At 50.4% G+C, this 17,064-nt stretch overlaps 1 protein-coding gene across 5 annotated transcripts in view; it reads right to left on the reverse strand.

The window, feature by feature from the left end:
* Positions 1 to 2,343: 2,343 nt before the first annotated feature.
* LOC119252164 (saoe class I histocompatibility antigen, A alpha chain-like) overlaps positions 2,344 to 17,064 on the reverse strand; it is a 50,896-nt gene continuing 36,175 nt past the window's right edge. For 2 of the 5 annotated variants that reach the window (XM_054698610.1, XM_054698611.1), the window contains exons 2-8: positions 14,039 to 14,189; positions 13,459 to 13,728; positions 12,954 to 13,229; positions 12,118 to 12,393; positions 11,877 to 11,996; positions 11,562 to 11,603; positions 8,471 to 9,506 (exon numbers count right to left, since the gene is read on the reverse strand). In XM_054698610.1, the coding sequence (XP_054554585.1) occupies positions 9,460 to 9,506; positions 11,562 to 11,603; positions 11,877 to 11,996; positions 12,118 to 12,393; positions 12,954 to 13,229; positions 13,459 to 13,728; positions 14,039 to 14,099 (1,092 nt within the window). In that variant the 5' untranslated portion in view covers positions 14,100 to 14,189 and the 3' untranslated portion in view covers positions 8,471 to 9,459. The other 3 variants (XM_054698612.1, XM_054698614.1, XM_054698613.1) reach the window with 3 other exon arrangements.

Here is a 17,064-nt window from a genome sequence, read left to right on the forward strand (position 1 = left end):
AAAGTAGCTTGCTGAATACAGTGAATCTGTCGGTTTTATTCACAGCACATAGCACATAATATAGAAATATTGGTGGAGGAAAATACATTAGTAACTGACAAATGTTTCTGATACAAATAAATGAAAAGCAAAAAATGAGGAGAAAGGTATTTTCACATTTTTGACAAGGTGACTTTTTAAAACACCATGAACCCCTGACTGAGCAATTGTCATCTCTCCCCCTCCTGTTCTAGCTCAGTGACTGCACTGAACTGTGTCCTGTGTCATCACATGAGTAGTTCGGGAGCACCCCCATCTTTTTTTTTTTTTTTTACATCATTCTTCATTTTTGTACAATGCATACCTTCTCCTCTCAGGGGTAGTTCCTGTAAAATTCCCACCACCAATTCATGTGTGCACCATCGTCATAGTCCCTTGGGCTCTTCCCACCCGTTTTGTACCTCTTCCTTCCCCTGGGAGCACCCATATCTTTCTAGAGCCAGGACCCCCCACAGCCAATCTTCCTGCAGGAAGAGCTCCCAAAGTCCCTGGGCCCCACCCACCCGAGGGAGACACAGAACAGGGAGGGACACACTCACCTGGGGACCCCCTGGGGGGCAGCTGGAGGAGGAGCAGCGGGAGGGAGGAGGCAGAGCACAGAGCTGGGGCAGGAGCAGGGCACCATCTCCTCAGGGCTGGGGAGAGACAGGGCAGGAGGCAGCCAGGCCCACACAGAGGAGCAGGGCAGCCAGGTGTGCTGGGCTCAGTGGGGGAGCAGGGTGCAGGAAACACCCCAACAGCAGGAGCAGGGCCCTTCCTAGTGACCCCTTAAGCCCTGAGGACTAGAAAGACAGACCTGGCTGTTCTCGGGGCTTCTGAGCCTCTGTGCTGCTAGAAACCATGAGGTTTATTGGGAAAAAACATTCTCCCTTCCCCTCCCACCCCGTAGAACCCACTCCCAGAACCACTTTGCTCAGAGCACAAGGCCCTTCCTTGTACACACCCAGTGGCTCCCCAGGAGAGAAGTTCAGACCCAGGCCCCCATGAAGGACAGGCCAGAATCTGCTTGTGGTCATGTCTCCTCCATGTGAGCAGGTGTCCCTGAGAAGCATCAGGACACACAACACAGTCCCCAAGGAGCCCAGGTCCCCCCACAGGCCCCTGTCCTGCTGTGTCTGCTTGTTCAGTTCATCTGAAGGTCAGTCCCTCCCCAGCCCTGACCTGCCAGGGCCAAGGACAAGGTCCTACTCCAAACGCAGCAGGAGCTGGGTCAGATCCCCACTGAGGGCTTCCTCTTCCTCTCTAACTTTGGGGGAGATTCCTGCCCCAGGGTCAGGGACTTGGTGGGACAGAGCAGCAGAGAAGGGAAATGAGTCTGATCAGAGAAAACACCCTCAGTCTGTTAACAGGCAGAATGAGGGGCACCCTGGGACCCCAAGCCTGCATGCTCTATGTGGGTTCTGCCATCTGCCACATAAAAGCAGAGCACACTCCTAAAATGAGAGCTGTTAGTAGAATAGCTGTGCATGGACAGGAAGAGATGGGATGACAGTTTCCTAACTGAACCCACAGATACCCACCCCCTCCAGGGTTTATGACCAACCAGACTTCCTGGGGGGAGGGGCTGCAGCTGCAGGTTGTGCCCCACTCCCACCCCAGCTCTCAGCCCAGCCCAGCCCCCAGCTCCACCCACCCCAGGGGGAGGAGAGCAGGAGGGGAAACTTGGACTCAAAACTGCCCCAGGAGGACACACCCAGAAACCTCATCTCCCCCCAGTGCTGCCCTTAGGTCCATGTGGGGAGGAAAAAGAGGGGGAGGGGATACAGAGCACAGGGCAGGTGTCCCTGGACAACCCTGGGGGACACCCTGCAGGAAGGACACTCAGCCCCTCACTGCCTCACCTGCTCCTCAGGGTCTGTTTTTGCTCCTTTCTCAACACACACTGTTCCCTGTTGACTGAACTTGTTGTAGAGCAACACCAATACAAAACGGGGTGCCTGACTGTGGGTCCTCACCCGCGCGCTTAAAAGGACTTATCAATGCTCTACTGCAGGCACACGCGAAAGGTTAATAAAAGGTTTATTTACAAGGGAAGGGGAAATGAGGAAATGTACAGCTCAGGGAGAAAAGTGGGAGACAAAGTTTTAGATGCGTCCTACCCGAATCCCAAAATGGCGCTCTGAGAGCTGGCTGCAAGCCAGGAGCCATGAAGCAGGGAGGCGAGCGACAGCGAGCCCCCCAAGGCCCACGTGTCTGGTTTTTATACCCAACCTGGCTGCTTAACTCCACCCTCAGGTCCCAGCCACCTTCCCTTTGGTGGTGACGGGATGTGTCTTTCCCAATGTCTGATGGCTTTAGTCTGGAGTGGGGGTGGGGTCCACAAAGCCTGTATGGGATTAGCTCAGGACATCCTTTCCCCCTAACAAAATGTGTGGTCAAATATTAATTGTCCTAATCCAGATGGGTTAATCATTTATTTTCCTCTTAAATGACATATACCTCTAATCTTTCAATTGTTTAAGTGCTTTTGAAATAGTTTCAGTTAACTACCTAAGGTTGCCAAGAGACAGTGGAGAATGTAAAATGAATTGTGATTTTATTTTTTTTTAAAGATTTATTTATTTATTTATTTATACAAGCTCTGGGTACAGTCAGAAGCGCGGGAGGGTGAGAGAATTCACCAGAGCCAGAGCAGGGAACAGAGAGGCAGACTGATGAAATACACTGCTGAGGGGATCATCGGGCACACCAGGAGAGGTCTGTCCCACCACGTGGGAGCCTCACCAGCAGCTGGGGATCGAACCGGAGTTGCAGAGGTTGTGGGCAGCTTCCCAGCCCAGCACTCAACTTCTGTGCCACCAGGGGAGGCCCTGATTTTATTTTTTTAAGGATTTATTTATTTATGCATACAAGAACTGGGGTACAGGCCAGAGGTAAGGGAGGTGAGAGGATTCACCAGAGGCAGAGCAGGGAACAGAACAGGCAGACTGACTGAAATACACTGCTGAGGGGAGCAGCAGGCCATTCAGAAGAGGTCTGCTGCATCATGTGGGATTCTCCCTGGCCTGGGATCGAACTCTTGCTACAGTGGCTGTGAACAGCTTCTAGGTTGCATCTTAACCCCTTGCGCCACCAGGGAGGCCCAAATTGTGATTTTAAAATACAACTATTGATGGGAAGAAGTAAACCACTTTCTCCACCGTGCAATCCAGTAAAGTTTATGTTGACAAGGTTAAGATGAGGGTTCACAAGGAAAGCGTGTTCGATAAATGGTGCTGGGGACACTGGACAGCCACGTGCAAAAAAATGAAACTAGACCACCATCTCCCACCTCACACAAAAATCAACTCAAAATGGACAATAGGGTGGGGTGTAAGACCAGAAGCCATAAGATACACGGAAGAAAACAAGGACAGAACACGCCATGACACACATTTCAGTGATATCTTTGTGGGTCTGTCCCCTGCAGCAAGGAGAACAAAAGGGGATATAAAACAAAAGGGGCAGACAGCAAATATCTACAACTGTTGGTGGGATGGGCCTGGGCGCTGCTGCCCATCACACCAGAAAGCCATAAGCAGAGCCAGGAACTGAACCTACAAGCTCTTTCACTTTTCAGATCACTGGCCATTGATCTGAGAGAATGGGGTGCGGCCGTTCCCCCATCTCATCTCCAGCTGGCCTTGTTGTAATCAGTTACACACAGACAGTCACAGCAAACAGCCCATGAGAACAGCCCATCACAGTTGCTGCTCCTGGTATCCAGCACATTCAGCCCCCAGAACTTGTTATCAGCCCCTGGCCTCACCCACACACTACACCGCCACAGTCAGTTTGCATGGATTCAACAGGAACAGAAATTATTATGCAGACCTTTTAATTTTGCTTTGTTGGAACTTCATACAAGAACCCTCAGACTGAGAGCTCCTAAACGCCAGGAGTCAGGGCTCAGGACCACGCCAAGGTCTCATCATCAGACTTGGCCTGCGGTACCTGTACCTTCAGGGAAATTCCTCTCCAGGCTCCCAAGACATCTGGGGTTTCTGGATCTGCTAAGGGGTTGCCTTCTTTACCCTAATGACAGACCCTCGTAGCTCTAAAACAGGTGCCGTTATTATGTCTTTACAGGCTCTGAGATCAGTCTGGTTTCTGAAAACAACATTCCAGACAAAGCCTTGGTAAAATATCCGTATTTCCAATTATCTATTAAAGAAAGAGAAGGGGGAAAAGATCTTTACTGGATTTATGCAAACAAACATTTTTTTAAAGATTTATTTATGCGCAGAAGAGCTGGGGTACAGGCCAGAGGTGGTGGGGTGAGTGGTGAGAGGTTTCACCGGAGACACAGTAGGGAACAGAACAGGCAGATCTACTGAAATACACTGCTGAGGGAGCACCAGGCGAGACAGGAGAGGTCTGCCAGGCCATGTGGGTTAGCTCCCTGGCTAGGGATCCAGCTCAGCCATCACGGTGTCCTTTCTAGGTGTCACCTTCCAAGCCTCTAAGTTCCTGGTTCAAGGCCAAAGCCAAGAAGCAATGCAGCTTCTCCACACGTCTCTCTTGTGTGTCTCCCGGTGCTCTCTGCGTTGATAAACCTTTATGTTCAGAGCAAATCATCCATCAGAACAGCCTGTCACAGCTGACACTCCTGGTGTCCGTCATGTTCAGATGCAAAACTTGCTGTCAGCCTCCCAGGTATCCTGCCCCTGCTACATCAGAGGGCATCAGTGTCCGGCACTCTTTGGGGCATCTTCAGGGCAGGATCTCCATTTAAATACGAGCTTTAGTTCAAGAAAAACAGATCATGAGTCAGGTAGCATGTACGTGCATCCAGTGTGTGTATGTGCAGGTTCCTCTACTAGGTATGGGCCCTTCCTCCCTGGCCCCCTCTCAGAAGGACAGAGCTAAAGTAGAGGACAGGGCACTGTCTGTAGGGTCTCAAAACCCGTGTGCTCAGTTGCAGCCACTCAGGCTCAGGGAAGAGCAATGAGGTTTCTTTAACAAACAGGAGAGCAGGGAAATAAAGATTCTCTAAGGCCTCAGTGGCGATTGTGTTACCCCAGATAGTGTCCGCAGTGTCCAAGAGTCCAAAACTAAGGCTGCCCATGTATGGGGGTACAGTCCTGCCAGGGAGGGCCTGGAGCTGGTGGCACAGTCGCAAGCCCTGGGCCAGGATCCAACTCACAGTGGCAGCGGGAGGTGCTCCCAGGGGTGCTCCCCTCTGAGGAGACACCCCAGCAGCCACAGTCACAGTCTGAACGCAGGGCCAGGCAGGAAGGAGGCAACAGCACTGGGAGGTGGTACCGGACAGTCAGCAGCAATGACAGGTCTCAAAGGTGACCTTGCTGCTGTACCCCAGTGGGCTGCATGCCCTGGGGCGGTGTGGGGGGACAGAGAGCCTCTGATGCCAGATTGGCTGCTGCCTTTGTCCATGACACTGATGGTGGCTGGTGGTAAAGTGCCCACCTACTGTCACCCACTGCCACTCCCGCTGCTGGGTGTAGTAGACACAGCTGTCAGGGTGGCCTGGGCCCCATCCTCAAGCAGCGGCTTCCTGGAGCCTGCCAGGGCAGTGGGGGTCCATTCAAACCCAGCTGATGCCCCCCAGCTATCATCCCTAGCCCAGTGAGTTGGGCTCAGCAAAGCTGTCCTGTGGCACCCACTGCAGGGCGGCCTTGGTGGCACCCAGAAGCAGCTCCTCTGGGGGACAGGGAAGGGGGAGCCTATGCCCTATGGGCTCCTTTGCTTAAACCTGGCTTGCTCTGGGGGAGGGACCCTCTGAAGGCTGCCTGCCCCCTGGCAGGAAACCCACCTCTGCCAGCACCTCTAGAGCTGTGCTTACCAGTTGCACATGCAGGGTGCCAGGGCAGAAAACCATCACTGCTGCTGCCAGCCCTTTCAGACCCCTGTTTCCACTGGCCTCTGCCTGTGCCCACTGGGGCAGCCGCACCAACAAAGCCTGCATGTCCCACCACTCGGGGCAGGAAAGAGCTGGGGAAGCCTCGGGGATCTGGAGTCAGTGTCACATACTATACTATTATATACAAACATACACATTCACATGTATCTATTAATGCCTTTAGTAAATTTTACTTGAAAAATTTGTGTTGTACATTTGTATCAAATGAGTGAGAAATCCATCCAGGGGCAGTGACAGATTTTCTTTATGCTGAGCTGAACCACTTCCTGGTGTGCACCTAGATAGGCCTCCTGGGAGAGAAAGCAAAGCAGACCCCCCAGCACATGTCTTGTCTTCTCCTCCCAGGTCCTCACAGCTCCCTGATCACTGACATCAGGGGCCCCAATCTGGCTGAGCCCCAGAATGCATGTGGGCCTGTCACAAACACTCAGGTCTCTCCCAGACCCAGCGGCTCAGAGTGATGAGCAGGGAACTGGGAATCACTTCCTCAACATGCCCTGCAGGTGAGGCTGACGCACAGCCAGGAATCTGGTCTCCTTCTTCTGCTAAAAGTGTGGTCAGCACCAATGTTGTTGTACACACAGACTCTCAGACTTTGTTCTAGACCTTCTGAGTCTTCATGAGTGTCCCAGTGATTCCTGTGCTCACGGAAGTGGGGGCTCCTTGGTCTCCCTGTCTTCTCCACGTGGTGTCAGAATATGCAATTGCCTCTGGGGGGTGGTCTTAACCCAGGGGGTTTCAGAGTTCAGTCCTGCTCCTTTCTTTCCTTTAGTCATCACTCCCTGGGGGCCCGTCATGCTCAAGATTTCAAATATCATGTACATCACATCACCTCCCAGATCTATTTCTCAGTGCACATATTGCACCTGTGCTCCTGGCTTGTCTGTCTGCAGCAGTCAGACGATGAGAAGTTCTCAGAAGTTTTTATTTAAAACCATTATGTAATAAGCATAAAATTATGTGAATCTAAATGTATTTAGAAAGGGAAACTTGATGTCCAAGTAGTATATTTGGCTGCTGGATTTTTTTTTTAGATTATTTATGTATACAATAACTGGGGAACAGGTCAGAGGTGTGGGGGGTGAGATGAAAGATGGAAAGAAATATGGAAGACTCAGAGTCTAAACTGAATTTGCAGCAGGGGGAGGCTGGGAGAACCATCGATAGCAACTCTGCCTCTCATTCTCCCAGCTGAAGCTTTTATTAAAGATATGAACAAAGGGACAAGAAAATAGCACGCAGGGCCTCCCTGGTGGGACAAAGGGTTAAGTCTCAGCACTATGAAGCTACTCGCAGCCAGTGAGACCTCAGTTGATCCCTGGCCAGGGAGCTACCCACATTGTGTGGCAGACCTCTCCTGTCCCATCAGCTGCTCCCTTCAGAAGTGTGTTTCAGTCAGTCTGCCTGTTCTGCTCCCCGTTCTCTTTCTCGTGAATCTTCTCACCTCCTGCACCTCTGGCCTACTCCCCAGCTCTTGTATGCATAAATCTTTTTTAAGCAAAGAAATAGCATGCAATTGTGTTTTTACTTATACAAATTAATAAGTTACTGCTGGGACAAGCTTTGCTGATTAGCAAGGATATGCACACAATCCAGCACTTCTTCAGGGAAGGGGAATCAGTTCTGGAAAGACCTTCTGTTTGCAGAACTTCTACCTCCTGGAACTCCATGTGCAGGGTGAACAGGTCCTCCCAGAGGGCTTCAGCTCCCGTTAGGGCAGCAGGCTGCCAACATCTGTCCAACCGCCACCATTGCTGCATTTCCAATACACCTCAGCTTCTACTCTCCTAATGAACACCTCGGATGCCATTTCCACAAATGTGCTACTTCTGAATCCTTCCCGTGTCACTGCGGGCTCCACATCTTTACTTCAGTCTGAGATGCTGGGTGGCATCTTGACCCCTTTCTCACAACCCAGATGTTACATTAGGAAATGCTGTAAAGTCCATCTCTAAAGATATCCAGATCCAAACACTTCCCATTATTTTCCTGATCACACCCCACAAAGCTACCAGATTTTTCCATCCTAGAATCTGTGCTAGTTTCCTACATTTATCTTCCCACCTCTCACCCTTCACCTCTTGATTCTGCACAGCAGCCAGACTGGGGCTTCTAAAGAGAAGGTGCAGCATGTCAATCTCTGTCCAGAAAGGTCTGTTAATCCCAAATTTTACTCAGAGAAAACATTATGAATTCCAAACCAATCTTCAGTGACAAGCCTAAATATTTGGCAATTATTTCCTTTTGTAGAAAAGTACGGGTTTTTCACTTTGAAACATAGCAAAAGTGCAGTTTATCAGTTTAGTTAAAAATCCAGCAGCTAGGGGCCTCCCTGCTGGCAAAAGGGGCTAAGTACAGCACTACGAAGCTATCCACAGCCTCTACAGCATGAGTTTGATCCCTGGCCGGCCAGGGAGCTACCCACATGGGGCAGCAGACCTCTCCTGTCTCGCCCACTATTCCCCTGAGCGGTGTATTTCAGTCAGTTTGGTTGTTCAGTTCCCCATTCTGTCTCTAGTCAATCATCTCACCCCCCACACCTCTGACCTGTTCCCCAGTTATTGTATACATAATCTAAAAAAAAAATCCAGCAGCCAAATATACTACTTGGACATCAAGTTTCCCTTTCTAAATACATTTAGATTCACATAATTTTATGCTTATTACATAATGGTTTTAAATAAAAACTGCACAGTCACTAGTAGATTCTATCAGACCTGCTGCCATGCTGAGGCTTCCCCGTGAACAAATTATGACAAGTGGTCATTGCCGGACCCGCACGGAAGATGGAGCTCACTTCTGACACCAGGCTCCACCTGAATCCTGTATTTGTGTTTCCTTGTTATGGCGCTGAGCCTTGGTGTTAATAAACACAATGAGTTTTTCTTAATGAATGTGGTGGGTTAAAGCAAAAGGATATAACCTGGTCTTCTCCATAATTTACTTTCTCTCCACCTTTTTAAAGATTATTGTTGAGACAATATAAGTTACAGGTTCACTGGCTGGAAAGACACAGTCACCTCTTAGGTCACCCCTGGTGTTTACACAGAAGGTTGGTTTCTCTTGGTCTCTCGACATGACAATCCCTCAGCAGGGCCCTCAATGCGGAGTTTCAAACACTACCATTGCTATGTCTCCTGGATGGATGTAGATTATTTTCCCTCATTAAAAATACTTAATAATTGGGCAATAATTTGCTCAGCCTTTGTAACTTCTCCATCAAGTAACTTTTCATTTCTTTTTTTTTAAAGATTTATTTTTATTTATTTATACAAGCACTGGGTACAGTCAGAAGCACGGGAGGGTGAGAGAATCCACCAGAGCCAGAGCGGGGAGCAGAGCACCCAGAAGGACCGAAGTACACTGCTGAGGGGAGCAGCAGGCGGCAGGAGAGGTTTGCGCGCCATGTGGGACCCTCCTCTGGTGGCCGGGGAGCAGCCGGGGATCGAATCGGCGCTGCAGAGGCTGTGGGCAGCTTCGCAACCCAGCGCTCAACCACTGCGCCATGGGGGAGGCCATCCATCAAGTAACTTTTCATTTTTACCATTTCCTGCTGGCTGCTATGCTTGTCTTCTATCACCTTCTTCACATAACTGTGGTCCTTTCCCTTCCAAGGAGGAAGAATATTTGAATGAGCCTCCAATTCTATGCCACAATGTAAAATATTGTCCACAGTTGTAGTCAAAGAAGAGGGAAAGGTGTGTATGGTGAGCTGAGCCCTTAATAAATGGCCTTAAGATTTGAAGATACGAAAATCACCATCATCAATGGAAATCGTCCAGATATTGACAAAGATGTACAACCTAAACAAGCCAGCCTGTGGACCATAGACATAATGAGTTAATCCAGCCATTTGGAAACTCTCGTACATTGACATATAATTTGCTGTATCCTCTCAGCTCCAGCAGGAACAGTGAAATGGTGGGAATACTTAATCCATGGTAATGACATAACATTAAACAATTTCTTGCAAGACTTGATTCTTTAAAAATTGTGGGTTTTGGGCCTCTCTGGTGGCCTAGGGGTTAAGTCTCAGCACTACCACTGAGAAGGCCCACTGCAACAGCCTGAGTTGGATCCCCGGCCAGCAAGAGCCTGAGTTGGATCCACATGGCGCAGCAGACCTCTCCTGTCTTACCTACTACTCCCCTTAGCAGTGTATTTCAGTATATCCACCTGTTCTGCTCCCCACTCTGTTTCCAGTGAATCCTCTCACCCCCACTCCTTGACACCTCTGGCCTTCACCCCAGTTCTACTACACATAATTTTTTTTAAAAATCTCTAAAAAAAACTGTAGATGTTTCATTAGGGAACTATAGACAAATAATAACTCAGTGTTGCAATGAGGAAATAAAGGATAAAAGCTCCAAGATTTGTTACTATCAGGAGAATAAACAGTCTGTTGGAAGATGTCACATTCTGGCCATGTGGTGGATATGTAAGTGGTGTAAAAAAGTCATAATCTGCAGCATCAAGTACAAGATCCATCTCAGACCCAGCAAACAGCAGAGGCTGGGGACCCAGTGGTGGTGCAGGTGCAACAAGACACAATGGGGGGACTCAGGCAGCAGGAGTCAGGCTTTGTCGACAAATGAGCCTGATGCCAAACTAGAGAGGGTCAGTCCACCATCCAGCGCTGCGGGCCAGGAAGCCTGGGCTGGTCTGCAGCCCTGGTCAGCAATAGGTGTGGCCTGGCGGGGCTCAAGGGTTAGTTTTGAACTTTGGCTTAATCTGGCCCTTCGTTTGCTTTCTCTACATCCATATATAAGTATTTCTCTTTTTCCTTTTCACTTTTCCCTCTTCCATCCATGTTGCCGCAGTGGCATGAGTTATGTTTTCTGACCGTGGATGCTGTTTCATTATACAGGGACATACATCTCCTGTACATGTACATAAATGTATACATGTAATCCCAGCTTCTACTTGATTTGTCACCTGCTTGGGGCATTTAGGTGGTTCCCATAGCTTGGCTACTGTAAATAGTGCTGAGTGGTGACGGGAGTGCAGGTCCCTTAACAGGAGAGTATTTATCCTCTGTGAGTAGATCCTCAGTGCGGAATTGCTGGGTCCAATGGCAGAACCACATTTACTCTTTTAAGAAATCTCAATACTGTTTCCATAGGGCTGGCTCAGTCTATATCCAAAAACAACGTAGAACTGTCCCCTTTTTTCCACATCCTTGCCAGCACTTGTTTCTGGTCTTTTGGATATGGGTCATTCTCGCAGGTCTGGAGTAGTTTAAACCAGGGGATCATAAAGCCACAAAATGTGGGCAAAAATACATACTGTAACACCCAGGCCAACAACGCTGTTTCTCACCATGAAAGAAAATAATCATGAAGAAATTCAGGTGAATTACCTGAGTGTTAACAATATCAATGGTCCACTGCACTCTCAAGATGCCCTTCTGAAAGCGTCCCCATAATCTAGTCGAAGCCTCTCTGCCTGAACCCTTCAGCCCCCGCTGCAGTCCTCAAGGGTCTCACCTTTAGGGGCTGAGATACACTTCAGAGCCCGGGGCACTACTGCTGCCCAGGGGGGAACACAACTAAACGTGGTCAGAGATGAGACCACAGGAGGAAATGATTAGGATGACGCCCCCATGGGCTCCATCTACACTGTCTCCAGAGACTCAGGGATCAAATTCTTGACCCACACTTACCTGAAGCCTGAGTATAGCTAGTATAGCTTCTTCCTTGTTCACCTGTGGGAAGAAAAATCATGTGAGACCACAGAGGAGTCAGGTCAGAACTCCTAAAGGAATCTTCTAATCCTGCAGAACACGGAAGTTTCCAGAACTGTGACTAAAGACCCAGGTCAGAACTGGGAAAAAATAAAGGAGGTGAGGGGGGACTGGACCAAATACCCTCTGGTCAACACACATGTGTGGATGGTACTTCCCATTAACCAGGTAGGGCAAGTTCTGCCTGGGACATGAAAGCCTGCAGTAGACAAGATGCCCCACTCCCTTCCCTACCTGAGCGCTTCTTCCTCCACATCACAGCTGCAGCCACCACAGCTCCAGTGAGCACAGCTCCAAGGAGAACCAGGCCAGCAATGAGGCCCCCGGTGGGGACAGAGGACTGAGGAGGGGCCACTAGAAGGGAAGGGAAGGTTAGACCCTGAGCCCCAGGCCTCCATCTTGACCCTCTGAAGATCTCCAGATGGGCGCCTGATTCCTGTGAGCAGAAGCTCAATGCCCACGTACCCCTTCTCACCCCATCTCAGGACTCGGGGCTCCTTCAGTCCCTCATGCTGCACACGGCACGTGTATCTCTGCTCCTCTCCAGAAAGCACCTCCACAGATGCCCACTTCTGGAAGGTTCCATCACCCCCAGGCCTGGTGTCCACCAGCTCCATGCCCTGGGTCAGGTCCTCCCCATCTTGCTGCCAGGTCAGGGTGATGTCCGCAGGGTAGAAGCCCAGGGCCCAGCACCTCATGGTGACCCCATGGTCTGAGGTGGGGTGATGAGTCACGTGTGTCTTTGGGGATTCTGAAGAGAAGGGTAAGAACATTTACTCTTTGGATTTTTCCATCCTGGACTGACCATCCTCACTGACCATCCTCAGAATGAACATAACATTAGGTTTGGAGGGAGGAAGCACAAAACCAAGAATCCAGCCTAGTCTGGAGAATCCTGGGATAATCGGGTGAGAGCCCATGGTATAAGGATACAAGTCTCTAAGAAGAACACAGACTTTTGCTCCTGACCTGGGTGGAGGGTGAATGACACAGAAAGGCAGGAGTCAGATCCAAAAATGTTCTCAGACCAAAAACAAGACCTTGAAAGAGAAACTCAGGGTTCCTAGGATAGCTGCTGGGTCACAAGGATCCAGGGAAGAGTTATTTCAGGATGGCCTCCCTCCCTCAGGAGAGAGTGGACTCCTTAACTGTCCAGAAAAGTGGTGTCTTCTGGGCGAGTCTCTAGCACAGAACATGAAACCCAAGGGCTCCTCCCTCTGCCCAGAAAGGAGGTGCTGTTCTGCGCATTATTCCATTTTCCCTGCGGGGCGCCAGGAGAGGGGCGGTCTGAGGCCTTGAGGCCCCTCTTACCTGTGCGCTGCAGCACCTCCTTCCCCAAAACCAGGAGTCTGCGGAGCCATATCAAGCACTTGATTCTCACACTGTTCCTGACGCGCTCGGCCCTCCCCTGCGCCTCCCACTCGCGCTGGGTGATCTGAGCCACCGAGTCCGCGGGGGTCCAGGAGCGCAGGTCCTCGCTCAGGGAGATGAAATCTGCGCCGTCGTAGGCAAACTTTTCATACCCGCCGAGGAGATTCAGGTCTGGCCCCGCTTCACAGCCAAACATGCTCTGGAGGGTGTGAGACCCTGAAACCCACCCTTGTGGTCAGCCCCGAGGTCACCCACGGTCACCCCGCCCTCCCACCCTGAATAAACCTAAACTGAAAACGAATGGGCAGGTAGGAATGTCCTGCCGGCTCTTCCCAGCGGAGGGGACTGGCAGACCCACCAGCCTCGAGGGTCTGTCAACCCTGAGACTCGGGACATCTTGGCCTTATGGTGGGACCTGATCCTGGGACCGCCCCCCGAAGCTCACCGTCCTCGCTCTGGTTGTAGTGGCCGCGCAGGTCCCTCAGGAGCACTTTGAACCGCTTTGCGTTGTTCATTTGGCTCTGAGTCTCCTCGTCCAGATCCTTCTGCCCCAATTGCTCCGCCCAGAGCGCCTGTGGCTCCACACTCTGGCCCAGAGAGTCACTGTCGAACCGCATGAACTGCGTATGGTCCACGTAGCCCACGGCGATGTAGTGGGGCTCCCCAAGGCCAGGCCGGGACATTGAGGTGGAGAAATAGCTCAGGGAGTGGGAGCCTGGGGGCGGGAGGGGAGACCCGTGCTGACCCACCTCTCAGTGCGGGGCCCAGGGCCCAAGGAGGTGGGCCTGGAGGGGAGAAAGGGGCGGGGCCATGAGTGAAAAGGGGGGTGGGCCAAGAAGGGCCCAGACTCAGGGGACCAGAGCACTCAGGGGAGGCGGGAGGGACGGAAGGGGCCAGAGCACAACGGGCCTGAAGGGGTACAAGAGGCTGGGGAGGAGATGAGCCTTTCCTGGGGTCCTGCACCCGCATGGGGCTCCTTGCTCCTCCCTCCAGGAGCAACAGTGTCCAGCTGGACACGCACTCACCCGCCCGGGTCTCCATCAGGGCCAGGGGCCCCAAGAGCAGCAGCAGGAGGGTGAGGGGCATCACACTCCCATCCAGGGGCCTGGGGAGAAGGAGTCCAGGAGCGTCCTTGGAGACTTTATAACTGGAGCAGGATGATGCAGATTGTCTTCCCTGTGTTAGCGGGAAAAGGATGTCCTAAAGCTAATTCCATACAGGCTTTGTGGACTCCACCCCCACCCCAGGCCAAAGCCAAAGACACTGGGAACTCCAAATCCCATCACCACCAAAGGGAAGGTGGCTGGGACCTGAGGGTGGGGTTAAGCAGCCAAGTTGGTATAAAGGCAGACACGTAGGCTTTTGGCTCTCCCCACTTTGCCTCTCCACCAGCTCGCAGCGTCCACCCAGCTCTGAGAGTGCCTTTGGGTTTCCAGGTCGGCGGATTGGGTAGGACGCATTAAAGACTTTATTTCCCTATTTTCTCCCTGAGTTGTACATTTTCCTTATTTCCTTTTCCCTTGTAAATAAACCTTTTATTAACCTTTTGTGTATGTCTGTAGTGGAGTATTAATAAGTCTCTTTTAAGCGCGCGGGTGAGGACCCACAGCCAGGCAACCCACTAAATATCGGGGTTGCTCTACAACAGCTGGCGCCCAACGCGGTTTCCAAGCTTCACCCGTGGTTGACCAGCCCAAAGTAATTTTTCTTGTGTTGGTCACCATAAAGCGCACTAGGTCTGCAGGACTCGCAGTGAAAATCTTTGTTTCACGGCCTGAAAAGTCTGTTTTTTTTCCGCGCATACGGCTCTTGTGGGTGTGGTTTTGACCCAAACGTGGCCTCAACCATGAACTTCAGCGGTTTTATCCCTGACTTGAGTTCTTTCAGTTTTTTTCCAGCCTTGAATTTAAGTAGCCTTTTTCCATTAAATATTACCACCAGTTTGATAAGTGTAAATAATTGGATTAAATCTAGTGTATGGCACATGATTTTACTTCTGTATACATATGTGGGTGGTTTCCAAGCCATCCCTTTGCAGTCTGTGCTTCTGGGTGTTTTTTCGGTAATGTGCATAGGCGCCATGTGCTACATTCTTGTTTCTATGAGAAGTAGTGGTTATACTTCACATACTGAGAATGTACTGCAACAATTTCAAGCTCTTAACTTAGCTATGAAACAACAAAATCAGGCTTTTGAGTCAGCTTTTAAAAGCATGCGCGATCAAGTGCAACGACAAAATCAGTCTTTTGATTTAACTATTGACAGTGTGAGGTATGAAAATCGTAACGTTTTTGAGTCAGCTTTTAAAAGTATGCAGGACCAGATACAGGTCGCCCTCCATAAATTGGATATGGCGGAGGTAAAGGCTAGGCTAATGGTGCAGAGAAGAGATAAACCTTCTCCTTCCCATGAGGACTGCAGAAGAGCGGAGTCAGAGGAGGAGGAGGAGGAGTATCATTTGCTAAATACCTTAACCACATTGGGACAAAGTCCTTCTCCATGTGAAGAGGCCCCTCCCGCTCAGACTCCTGAGGCTTCAGGACAAAGGCCTTCACCACGTGACCAGGCCCCTCCCGTGCAAAATCCTGAGGCTTCACAGCCTCCATTGCCCTCCGGGGAGGTAATTACAATGGCGTCTCCTGCCCACACTAGGAGCTGCACCCATTTTGGCAGGAACGATAGCCCTGTGGCAGGACAGTTTCCTCTTTGCCAGTTGCCGATGGGTGGCTTCAATGAACAGGGGCGACCTGCTGGGTACTTTTGGTCTCACCGTCCTTTTAGCACTGGGGACCTCCTAAATTGGAGGAGCTCTGTTCCCCCGTACCGGCACCCACCGCCCTAACTGGGCAGATATACAGACAATGTTACAAACTTTGCTAGGTCTAGATGAGCGGAGGATGGTAGTGAGGAAAGCCAGGGAGGAGGCTGACCGTCTCCGCCAACAGGATAGCCAATCCCCAGAACCAGAGATTGCTGTCCCAGAGGAAGATCCTGGATGGGACACCAACGATGGAGGAATGGCGAAGTTGGATCTGTATAAAAAATGTTTATTGGTAGGACTGCAGCAGGGAATCCCCAAACAAAAAAATTTTAACAAAATATTAGAACTTACACAAGGGGCTAATGATGATCCATCAGAGTTCCTTGAAAGGATTATTCAGATGTATACAAACCACACGGATATAAATCCAGATGCCCCATAAAATGCTCGTTTGATCACTATGGTGTTTATCACAAATAGTGCTCCAGACATAAGGAGAAAGTTAGCAAAGGTAGACGGCGTCACAGAGATGAGTCCGTCCCAGGTAGTGGACTTAGCATTTAAGGTTTATAATAATAGAGAGGACAGGAGACCAAAACCTGCGACCGTTTTCGTACAAAGAGAGCACAGGCCAGGGTTTCGGGAAAACAGTAATGGCCAGAGACATGAACCCCTAGGAAGAAATCAGTGTGCTTTCTGTAGGGAAGAGGGACATTGGAAGTACAGTTGTCCCAGGTTACAGGGAAGCGGCAGACGCAGTAATTACAGAAGGCAGGCTAGAAGACTGAGGACACCACGACAGGATGATTCATGTAGGGGTTACAGGAAGGAATATAGGAGGAGTACACAGAACCAGGAACCAAGGAGAGAGGAAAGAAGACAGATGTTAGCACAGAGTAGAGGCTCAGATGATGATAGGGAATACGGACAGAGAAGGAATCGAGAGCCCAGCACAGAGGACAGGGGACCAGTGAGAGCACAGAGTAGGGTCTCAGGTGAAGATAGGAGGGAATATAGACAGAGTAGAAGGAATCTGGAGCCAAGTGTGGAGGAAAGGAGACAAATGATAGTTCATGGAGAAGGTTCAGATGAGGAATAGGGGTGTCCAGGGGCTCCACTAGATCTTAAGCCCATCAAAATAACCCCCTCGGAGCGCCGGATAACACTCGCTGTAGGGGATCGTCTGATTGATTTCTTTCTTGGTGGACACTGGAGCAACATACTTAGTTTTAAATTCGAAATTAACTAAAATGAGCAAAAAGACTGCAGCAGTCATTGGGATTACAGGGA

Source organism: Talpa occidentalis, unplaced genomic scaffold, assembly GCF_014898055.3.
Source record: "Talpa occidentalis isolate TD23 unplaced genomic scaffold, MPIMG_talOcc4v2.1 talOcc4.2, whole genome shotgun sequence".
NCBI lineage: Eukaryota > Metazoa > Chordata > Mammalia > Eulipotyphla > Talpidae > Talpa > Talpa occidentalis.